This window comes from Falco cherrug, chromosome 3 (genome assembly GCF_023634085.1).
Source record: "Falco cherrug isolate bFalChe1 chromosome 3, bFalChe1.pri, whole genome shotgun sequence".
NCBI lineage: Eukaryota > Metazoa > Chordata > Aves > Falconiformes > Falconidae > Falco > Falco cherrug.
Genome location: NC_073699.1, coordinates 82264646 through 82276399, shown reverse-complemented (window position 1 = coordinate 82276399; position 11754 = coordinate 82264646). Strand labels below are relative to the sequence as shown.

General features: G+C 42.3%; 1 protein-coding gene across 1 annotated transcript; it reads left to right on the top strand.

The window, feature by feature from the left end:
* The first annotated feature begins 1030 nt into the window (after positions 1-1030).
* On the top strand, positions 1031-6109 carry MED10 (mediator complex subunit 10). The gene is made up of 5 exons (XM_055704817.1): positions 1031-1162; positions 1816-2282; positions 2554-2637; positions 3881-3983; positions 5211-6109. The coding sequence occupies exons 1-5, from the start codon at positions 1031-1033 to the stop codon at positions 5304-5306; spliced, it is 882 nt and encodes a 293-aa protein (XP_055560792.1). The 3' UTR covers positions 5307-6109.
* The last annotated feature ends 5645 nt before the right edge of the window (positions 6110-11754 follow it).

Genomic DNA, 11754 nt, shown 5'->3' with positions numbered 1-11754 from the left:
AGTCACAAGTTTTAGCTACAAATGCATAAAATATATTAAATCTGTTGATTGAATATAATATCTATTTATTTTATTTTAGCTCATTTCAAACATTCATTCAAATCCTTCATTGTGAATCAAAGCATCAGATTCTTATCTGCCGACATTACTGGACTGATCTAAGATTCAACTGGAAAGAGACATACTGGAAATATTTTTAAAACATACAGTTATTGTGGTATGCCACAAGAATTTAAGCATGTCAGATAATCTTCCCACAGAGAAGATGATAGCTTGATTATTTAATATAGACTGTTATTTTGTCACCAGGTAATTTCCATCGTGGTTTTTATTACCAAGTGAACTTCTGTCTGTTACCATTTCTATTTCTTACACAGTTTAGAAAAAAACACTTGTAATTAGCAGACATAAGACAGGTGGGGAAGGTAAGGAACCCTTATCAGACATAAGACAGGTAGGGAAGGTAATGAACCCTTATCAGATAATCAGTCACGAAGTCCTCCATTTCTTTTTGTGTGGTATGCCGAACTCTGTTTTCCCATTGCTCAAGCAATACTTCATTTTGGCACAAAGTAGAACAGCCCCAGGGACCGAACAGACCCCACTGCTAAATATATCCTAGCCTCTGAGGTCAGAGCTTTTTGTAGGCTCTGATCCTTGTGGATAAAAAAGAGAGGTTAGAATCCAGGTGTCCTGAACTCTGGGTGTACATTTTTGTTACCAGATAAAAGGGAAGTCTGAGAGCTCCTTTAGTGAGTGGGATCGGGCATGGGCTGGGCATATCTACTGATCAGACACGAGGTGTGAAACAGGCAGAAAAATATCTGCTCATTAGATCTATGCAGTTACCCGTATTGCAGTTGCATGTATGGCCTTTACCCACGAGTTGGGTCCCTTTGTGCTAAGGACATCACAGAGATGATCCCTGACCCTGGCCCTTAGCAGCAAGACAGCAGCTTGCAGTTGTGTATAACGAGGCAAGTAATTTAATGCGGAATTTGGTGGGACTTAGTGAAGTGATAGGACAGCCATGGGCAGACCTCACCTAGCAGTGAAAGGGCAGCCTGTGGAAAAGCACGAAGCCACATTTTTGAAAAGCTTTCGAGAAGGGAGTGGGTTCTGCGCTGCAAATGGATCAGGTTCAACCAACATCTGGTACAGGGTGGGGGTGGGAAGCAAATCGGAGCCAGGCACAAGTTTTGGATGGGTCTAAATATGATGCACGTTTTAATGGCTACACAATGCAGGAAGGGGAACAGCTCAAAAGCGGAGAAATTCCAGATGGTGGTCTAAAAATACAAGCAATGTGCTACTGTTTGTTGAGGACTGAGAAAAGGGTAATTGACCAAAAGCCCCAATGAGAGTCAATTACAGCAGTTCTACAGGAGTGGACTAGCAAGAAAGACTGGAACCATAAGTCAAGCAGAGAGGCGCTTCAGGACCTGGATGCAGCAGCCCACCTCTGGCAGGCCAGAGCGATTAGGGAGTTTTCAGGACCCACCGTTTCGAGGGGGTGCTGGCAATTTTTTTCGAAGATGTTATTAATCACATTGTGTGCTTCCTGCTCCACTGGGATCTACTGAAAAATTCCTGGAGATGTTATATGGTAACAAAGGAAAGGAAAGCAGTGCCAAGGGCTACTGAATGATCCCTATTGTCAAACTCCAATTATCTGGCATTTATAAAAGGTGCTAATTATAATTGAGTATTGATTACCTTCAGGGTAAAACATATTTCTCATTATTTACGATCACGTGTTTGATGACCCCGGGACGCCCAAAGCAAATAATGACTTGCGCAGCTTAGGGTTTATAGATCTCATTTGTGTCTCGAATTCATTCCCCGCCGGCCCGGCCCAGCCCCCCACCCCGCGCAGCGAGGCGCGGCACGGAGCCGAACCACCAGCAACGCCAAACGGCTGCCGAGCTGCGGGCGGGGGCGCAGCGCGCGCACTCAGCCGCGCGCCGGGGCAGCCGCCCACCGAGTTGCGGCGGCGGGAGGGGGCGCGGAGGGCGTGGCTCGCGGGCGGGGGCGTGGCTTCCGGGCGTGGGGGCGCGGCCTGGGGCCGGCGGGGCGCCGCACCAGCTGCCCCGCCTCCCTCCTCCCGCGCGTGCGCGAGCGGCCGGAAGCGCGGCGGCGGCGGCGGCGGCGGCGATGGCGGTGGCGGAGAAGTTCGACTCTCTGGAGGAGCATCTGGAGAAGTTCGTGGAGAACATCCGGCAGCTTGGCATTATCGTCAGCGACTTCCAGCCCAGCAGCCAGACGGGTCTCAACCAGAAACTGTGAGGGGCCCGCCGCTCCGCCGCCCCTCTCCGTGGCCAGGCCAGGCCGCGGGGCTCTTGCCGCCGCCCCCAGCCCGGTGCCTCAGGGTGTCGGAGGCCCTGCCGGCGGGCCGGGCACCCTGCCGCGCTAGCGGAGCGTGGGGGTCGCGGCAGGGGGGGTCGCCAGGGTCTCCCTCGCTGGGCGTCGTGTCAGCGGCCTCGCAGCCGGGTGAGGGTGAGGGTGAGCGCCGCGCGCCCCTCTGGCTAAACCCGACCCGCTTTCTCCTTACAGGAATTTCATGGTGACGGGCTTGCAGGACATCGACAAATGCCGGCAGCAGCTTCACGATATCAGCGTGCCCTTGGAGGTTTTTGAGTAAGTAACTTTGTACCTGGAAGGGAAGGTGCTGTGGTCGGTGTGATTTGAGGTGGCGTGTCTGTGCGGCAGGGGTGTTTTCCTTGAGGGCTGCCTGTTTCTTAAACCCCGTCTTCTGAATGCCTGACGGGAATGTCAGCAGGCAGGTGAGAAGTACCTGCAGCCTGTGAGAAGGTGGAAGGGTAAAAGAAGTGGTAAATTGTACACCTGCTTTTGGACCTCCTTTTTTTACTATTATATATATATAAAAATATAAATATAAAATTTACTTAAATATTATTTATATTATTTAAACTGTAATTTGTATTTACAAGTGTAGGCAGTCAGACAGATTCTGTCAAATCTAGTGGTTCAGTAAGTAAGCTTTCATTTTTGAAATATACTTTTACACAAGATTAGAATCAGCACTTTATAAAGTTGGAGGTGAAAATGAATTAGGCCAGTACTTAGATGTTTAGTTTCAGTATTGGTAGTCTTGTTAGCAGAGAATTAGAACGTTAAAAAAATCATGAACATAGAGGGAGAGTGATACAAGACCGCTTTTACAATATAGCTGACAAGTTAATTTACTGGTGTTACTTGTAAATCCAAATGTCACTAGCTCACTATATTCTAGTGTATTAGTGGCTATACAGGACTCTTTGCAGTTGCGCTTTCACTCTATCTGTAAATCTGTGATGACAGTCTTAAACGTTCTGTTTTCTTCATTCACTGATGTAATTTCCCTTTGTCAGACACACCACAAAGCAAAAAGACACAGGTTTGTTAATACAGGTGTGTTAATTTTTACTCTTTACTATGGTATGTATTCTTCCTCTTCATCCTTGAATTGTTGGGTGCTATATTCCTATGTGCTTATTGCTCACCATGTACTAACTGAAGTACTTTATGGTTAGTGCCCTTTCAGTTGCTTGGAAAAGGGCCATCGTTCACCATTCATGTGAATGGGTGCCTGTGAGGAACTAGCTAGTTTTACTTTTTGTTTGCTTTTAATACTTTTTTCAAAGCTTCAGGCTTTCTAGAAACAGAGATTTAAAACAGTGTACCAAGATAGACGTTTGCTGTCCATGGCCTACTCCTCCTTGAGCTATCTTTTGAAAATGGCTGAGTTAAACTGTGTTTTTTAAAACACACGTTTCAGATAACAGTAGTAACAAAAAGACAGCAAGGTGAGTAATTCTATACTTTGGAGAACATCCTAGTAGGAATATGATCGTTTAGGTAGTATCTTTTCTATTTTCAGATACATAGATCAAGGCCGCAATCCTCAGCTTTACACTAAAGAGTGTCTAGAGCGAGCTTTGGCAAAAAATGAGCAAGTAAAAGGAAAAATTGACACAATGAAGGTAAATCAGAAATGGCAATGCCAATGTAATAGTGTATTTGATAAGATTTTATTTTTCTATAAATATGTGGGTGTTTTTTCACTTTTGCAGTTATTCCCTTATTAGGTGATTTGTATTAGGAATTGCTCTGCATCCCTGTATCTTAACTGATGCTAATATAGCTGTTCTGGAAAGGAAATAGTAATTCATCCCACAGCTGGAGATGGAGATGTCGCTATGATTTTATTTTGATTAAAGATGTATGTAGCATTACAGGTCTTTTTTTGTGTGTGTGGTTTGTTGTTTCCATTTGAATACTAGTGAACCCCTCGCACTGTTTTAATGTACCTTGTAGCTATGATGTTTGTAAATTTAGAAACAAGCAAAACAGAAGGGATATTGTTCCTGTCTTGAATGGATCTTAGAGTATTAAAATATCAAACGTGCTATATAAGCATGAGTTAATCTTTATAAAAATTACTGAAAAGGTATGCCAGTGTTCAGGGTTTTCTGAACTTGCACTTTCATTTAATATGAACCTAAGCATTCTTTTATACTATTTAACTTCTGGAATTACTGCTGCAAAACACAGAAAAGGAAGTTTAGTGAGATTTGAGAAAGGGCTGTTTGTGTTTCAGAATGTTCTTTGACTGAACTTAAAATTAGTGTGGAGGATGGCAATTTGTGCTGCAGAATGTAGATGTATCTCCATACATTCTAACCTGCTCTTTGTTTTGGTATGCTCTGTGCTTGTAAAGTTGTAGAAATACGTAATTCTTCCTAAGCTACGTGTAAGTTCCTTTTTGGAGGTGGAGAGTATTCCATGTCAAATCAAGAGGACATGTCCTTTATCAACTTTGCTTAATAAAGTCAGACAGATATTGATGTACTGGAGAGGTCCAACTACTTTGTTTTTCTTAGGTGAAAATAGTTAATTTATGGGAAATTAAAAGCATTTTAGTTTAGTGCTTTCCTAGTGGATTTCACTTGAGTATTTTCTGTGAATTTTCTAAAGAGTAACTTTCCTGGTTTGTGTGTGGGGGTTTGGGTTGGTGTGGGGGTGTTTTTGGTTTTTTTTTTTTTGTTTTTTTTTTTTTTTTTATTTGGGGGGGGGGAACAATCATTCTCTTAGGTCACTGAAATGTAGAACTGTGTTGTGTGCAGATGTTCCTGTTCATCAGATAACATTGCTTGATGAAATCTAAAGAAATTGTGCAGATGATGTATATACATTTTTTCTCTTTCCAGAAATTTAAAAGTCTGTTAATTCAAGAACTGACAAAAGTGTTCCCAGAAGACATGGCAAAGTACAAAGCTATTCGAGGAGAAGATCCTCCTCCTTAAGCTGGTCTTTGATAGGTCTAAAAATGTCAATTCCATAAACTGACACCACTCTATAAAAACATTGATGGGAGAGAGGGGGAATCCAAGCTGTCATAACAACTGTATTAAAAATGGCAGTGATGGACTGTAAAGGAGCTTGATGATTGCTGATGGTTCTGGTCTGAAGCTACTGAATCTTTCTGAAGAGTTCTACTCAAAAGATTGCAGTTGAAACTTCCTATGGTAATCTCTTCTTTCCTGAAAGGTTTTGGAGATACAGGTGCCTACAGGTCATCCATACATAGCACTTCCCACAAAATACGTTTCCAGAGCAGATAATCATGTTTTTTGTCTTCTGAAAAGTGTGCTCCAGGGTTGTGGGCTCATCTGTTTTTAAGAGAAATGTATTGACTGTTTTTCATTTGTAAACTGCTTTGTTTTTTATTACAGTACAAAACAGTTGACTGCTTTTGTCTTGCCAAATTCTACTGAACGGGAGCCTGTCAGGGGCTGCAGTTTTCATGTGTCATAATGAATTGCAGCCAAGAAAGCCTTCATATATTCTTGTTTTGTTCAATGAACTGCAGTGCAGATGGCTGAGAATATAGAAAGTGAGCATATTCGGGGACTAGCTCAACAATGTTAACATTTTCTGTAGTATTTAATGTAAGCTTTTGTTCTATTCATTTTCTGTAAGCGGATTGTTGAATAAAAATCTGGAAAAAAAATATCCAGCATTTTTCTGTTGTCTGCTACTTTCGTAGCTTTCAGTTCATTCTCCAAACAATAGCCTTGGAGTGATAGAAATAAAATGTATGTCAGAACTTGGCTGTTAAAAGTTTGTGTCTGAAGATAATGTTAACTTGGTATTTTGGTTTTGGAGAAAGCTTCTCTTGTAGTACCTGTAGCAGGCGATCTTGGGGGTCAGCAATTGTCACCTGAGGTGTTTCTGGTTAGCTGCAAACTTAGGTGAAATCTGTAACTGTGCATAGATAAGAGTTCCAACACAAAACAGCATGTTGGGTGCACTACCCGTGGGCATAGTGCACGTGTGGAAGACTAATTTTACAGTGGAAACAAGAGGACCTCTCTTGATCTTGGGGATTTGTGAAACTTGAACTATTTGTGCTTACATTTGTCCTTCCAGATGTAATTTGGCATTTTTTTGCCCCAGCAAATGAATTTGTTAACTTTTTCTAGTTGCAAAGCTTTGTGGTTTTGGGCAGGAGCTTTAAAATTGCACCGTGTGCGTGTGTTCTGTAGCAGACCTACCTAGCCCACTGAAGGCCTTAATGGGGATTTTGGTATGTTAATGTTGTTGGCATCATGGCTTCCACACCTGAAGTACTGGCTGTGCTCAGTGCCTAGCTGAAGCAAAGCCCGTCCATGATGCCAGGCAACACTGTGTCTGACCTAGCTCTGGCATAACAAAAGGAAAAAAATTAAAACCCCCAGAAAACTAGGTGTTCCTCTGCGTTAAGACTTGTTACCTGACAGTCTAACCTAATTGCTGCCTCGTATTCTGCCCAGTCCTAGTCTCCACACATGATTTTCCTTGTATTTTTTCCACCACTAATCACTCCCTTTCACCCCCTTAGTTTTACTGTATTAGCTTGGCAGAAAAGAACGATGTAATGCACCGTACTTGCATTTTGCTCTGCCTGGGTTGCCCTTGATCCCCAGGAGATGTTGAAGCAAGGCTTGTGATTGGCAAGTGGGATGTATACAGGGCACAAGCAAGGAAGGTAAGAGTATTTTTCCAGTGCATATAATGTGGCAGGAAGCAGAGCTCGAGAGCAAAAGCATTGGCAGCAGGTAGCTGCAACTGTTTTAAATGGTAGTTGAGAGAACGATTGTGGGACAAGAAGCCAGCAGGTACTGGTCTGGGTACTGGAGTATTCTGGCTGCTAGCGCTGACACCAGATTTGTGTGTCAGACTTGGGGGAGTAGTATGCTTACAACTGGTGCTTCTAGGAAGTCTTATATCTACTTCTTGTTACAAAATACATTACTCTTGTTGTGCAAATTCTCTTAGGAATTCATATTAAAAAAAAAGTAGATTATCCTTGCCATTTGCATTTTTGGATCTGTAAACTTTACAGGGCGAGTCTCCTAATACTTTAGAGCATCCTTGGTAGATTTAGTTTTTGTGACATCACCTTCAGAAAAAAAATGAAAGCACTCTGAAAACCAAATTAAAACATACAGGATCCCTCTGCAGAAAAGCTGGCATTTTCTTTCAATGTAGGCAGATTCCCTGAGGAAGCACTGGAGCAGGTTAACCAGACAGGTGGTAGGATCTCCGACCACCTTCGCGGGTTTTTAAGGCTCACTGGGACTAGGTCCTGAGCAGCCTGATTTAACTTAGTAGTTGGCTGTACTTGGAGAAAGAGCTGGGCTAGGTGAACTCTAAAGGCTTTTTCCAATAAATATAATTCTGCTCTTTATGGTTCAAATAACAACAGTTTGTAAGTACAAAAAGGATAAAGGTTAGAGTCTAAAACTACTGAAAGAGAAATTTGGATTATGCATTCAAAACCAATCTTACTGTAAGGCTAGCAAAGCAATGGTGTAGTCTTGTTGCATTTCCATCAGAACATTCATGAGCTATTGGTATAGTTGATCCTGTCTTAAAGCGGAGGGTGAAACAAGATGACTTCTTGAGGTCCCTTCCAGCCCTTTTTTGATCATAGGATTTTGCCATTCAGGAAAAAAAGTACTATATCCATATGGATTCATGTAAAGTGTTTCTTGAAAAGAGCAGGGACAAGAGGCAGTGGACCTGAGCTGCGATGAAGGAAATTAGATGGACAGGAGGATGAAGTTTGTCACTCAGACACTGGTTAAGCACTGACACAGGTGCTCAGAGTGGCTGCAGAACTGCTGCTGTCAGAGATTTTCCCATCTTGCCTGAGCAATTAGACACATTGTCTAATTGAAATTTAGCCTTTCTTGGGACAGGCAGCTGAACTAGATAACAAGCAAAGGTTCCTTCCAGCCATTTTTTTTCTTGTTTTCTATGATTCTATTACCTTAACACAGTGAAAGGTTTTCAACTTCTCAGTCTCAACAATGAATTTTTTTATTCTTGCAGTATGCTGCAGATGATAGTAGGTATTTAACCAGTGCAGGGACATTTGCTTTTATGGAACGCAAATTGTGATTAGCACCCATGCCTGTAGGTGAAGTACCAAAGAGATGCTGCAAGAAGCTTTTTCATTTGCTTTTCAAGGCATTGGGTTGTGAGCATAAATGATTTAAAAGATGTTTGGAATCAGAGTTTAAGGTATGTGTAAAGTCAAATTTACTTTGAAACAAAGGTGAGGCCTGGAGGAACTGAACTCTTAAGGTAAATCTGTCTGTGTAGTGCATCTGCTCTCTTCGTTTCTAAGTCCACTACGTTTAGCGGGCATCTCTGTACCTGTTTCCAATTCCTCACGCTAATGATGATTTCTCCATTGGTAACTTTAGAGACACTAATGTTGTTACATAAAAGCCAGGTTTTCAACCAGGAGAGACCTTACCTTTTTGGTTTTTTTATTAAAAAATCAAATACTTAGTTTTACATTCTGCTTCCTTCTTTGATTCAACTCCTTTGCTGTGATGCCATTCAAAAACATTTAGCTTATAATTTTTGCTTTAAACACCATAGTCTAAAATGTAGTCCTCATTTTCGAATTAGTTTTTACACATATGGTTACTTTGAATTTTGAGCCTAGTGTATTCATTCCTAACAGTATCACACAATGTTTGGCTGGTTACTGTGAAAATACTACCACAGGGTTTACACTCTAGATGTTGTGTGAAGCTTAGCACCACATATATCTCCATCAGTTTATGTGCTAATCAGCTCAGAGCTAATGACCTTTATATAGTATAGGGTTTTTTTGTAAAGTGTTCTTTCCATATCTATATTCCATGCTATATATTCCATAGAAACATAATGGATTAGTAGAGCTTGTAATGTATGGATTTACTCCTACTGCTGATAGGAAAAGAAGGCGTGAGAAGGAAAGGAACACTCACAGGTTTGCTGGAAAGAGTATTTGTTCCTTGAAAATAATAAAAAAAACCTGAACAGAATTAAAAATTTAACATTCTGAATATTAAATATTTCTCTGTGTGCTAAAAATTTCCCTTACTTAACAGGAGAAATGCAAGTTCTGTGTGTTGTTTCAATGCGTCACAGCTGCCCTCTGCCTGCTATGCAGCTGAACCATTTCCCCACGGCTCTGCTACTTTCCACCTCTTCAGAGCACCCTCAGGGTAGGGTGAGATGAGATTTTTTTGGCAGAGGATGGTGAAAGGGAAACTCTGTCCATAGAACCTGTGAATTTTCTATGCTTTGCTGGGTTTAGTGTGGGAAGCCTTTGAAATTGGTTGAATTGTCCAGTACGCATCCTTTCTGTCTTGGCTACAGCCATCATGTCACTCCACAGATATACCAGTGCACTTTTGCATTAGGCAGTCTTCTGTGCTTGGTGGAAAAGACTGTTCGTTTTGCAACTGTTACAACCCCATCATCCTTTTAGAAACGCTGGACCAAGGACTTGGAGTAAATCTATGCATTTGATTTGTTTGTGAAGCATCATTCAGTTTTGGCCACATTCTCCTCATTTTGGGACCATGTCACGGGTTTGATTATGCCAGCTGCACAATGCCCCAGCAGGGCCTTGTCTCTGCTGTTGTTATGCAATGCTATTAAAGTAGTTGAGTAAGCTGATTTTTGCAGAATAAACAGCAGTGGCACAGGATTCTAACAAATAACAACTCTCACACTTCCAAAACAAAAATTACAGTAGCTTCCAGGGTCTTTTTTATAAAAATGCAATAGGAACTATTATTTTTAAAGTTCACTCTATTTTTAACCCAATTAACAAAGATTTTTCTATTCTGAATTCCAGTATTTAACAATTATTTTATTGTATAAAGGGTAACGTTTTCCACAGGTAGTGCATTTCCCTCCACATCTTGCTTTTCTCCTTCATCTCATAAGAATTCGTACCCAATCATATTTAGTGGACATTAATGAAGAATATTTTGCCAAAATAATATATTCTTCCCTTTCCATGTGAGAGGACCTTTTTGAGAACTGTTTTGTCCCTTTTGGCCAGTGCATCTTTCTTAACTGCTATTAGCTGTAGAAGTGTATCTGCTTTTGGCTTCTCCGTGGGCTGTGAAACTTGCCTCCACAAGCTCCTCTTTTGTGAGGGATGGTGAGCAGGTGAGATGGAGCAAAAAGTAGCTGGACCTTGAGCAAGCATGTGGGTATGTCTTCGTGGCATGTAGTCAGGGCCTCTCCAGATCTGACAGGCTGGCTCTGGGGCAAGTTAGCCCTGGCCAGCTCCACTTTGATGGCCTTGGTCAGCCCTAATCTGTGGTGGAAAATAAGCGCTTGTTTTACCCATGCAGTTTCCGCAGCTAGGTTTATAAACTGAGTTGTGCCTGTCAGCAGCCATCTGAGCCCCTCCAGGGCTCCAGCAGCAGCCTCAGTCACAGCTGAGCAACTGTGCCCCCCCTAAAACAGCTCTAAAGTGATGAACAAGTTGTCAGGGTGGCAGAGCAGGGTTCTGGTTATGGTGGTCCATACAGGGAGTGACACAGTCAGAGGGTGTTCATGAGAACCAGGGTGTTATAACTGCTGAACAGCTAGCTAATGCCTGCCAGGTAAGTCCCTGCACAGGCATTGAAGAGGAGCTGCATCTGGTTGATAGATCACCATATCCCTGTCTGATCCCCTCTCAACAGTCTGGGGAGCTGGCATCACTCCAGGTGCAGGAGGTATTAAAAAGGCTGAAGGGCTACAGTCTGCGTCTGCATGCTGGCCATAGCTTCCCACAGGATTTAGAGGTTAGGCTGGAGCAGTGGTGGAGTTGTGGGGGCCAAGCACCTCCACAGCCCCAAGATCCTGAAAACGTGTGAAATGTTTGCTCCTTAAGTGTATAATTTGTTATTGTTGTTGTTAGTTACTAAGTACCCAGTGCTGGCCACAATGAAGATGGTTACCCCTGTGACACCAATGTCCATGCTTGCTGATGGAAGGTCCCAGGCTTCCTTGGCTCAGAGAAAGGTGATCTACAGATGACACATGGACCACATACTTCCCCCTGGATATCTAGGTGGTCATGGTAAACATGGTGATTGGGATACTTAGTGGAGATGGAGGATTAGGCAATAATATTCCTTACAGGTGACATCATCATGGGATCCCAGCAGTGTGTGTTTCGTGGGCAGTCTGTGTGAGAAAACATTATTTTTTTTTGGCTTGGGGGATATATACATCAGGAATAATAATAACAACAACAATAACAAAAAAAAAAAAACCCACACCAAAAAACTCAGGAAAAAAACCCTGCTAAACCATCAAGTTTTACATTCTGCTCAGCTCCAGTTCTATATTTGTGACACTTTCTTATGCTATTTTATGCTTGCTTCGCTTACTGTTTCTAGGCCAGCCATGCAAATTATT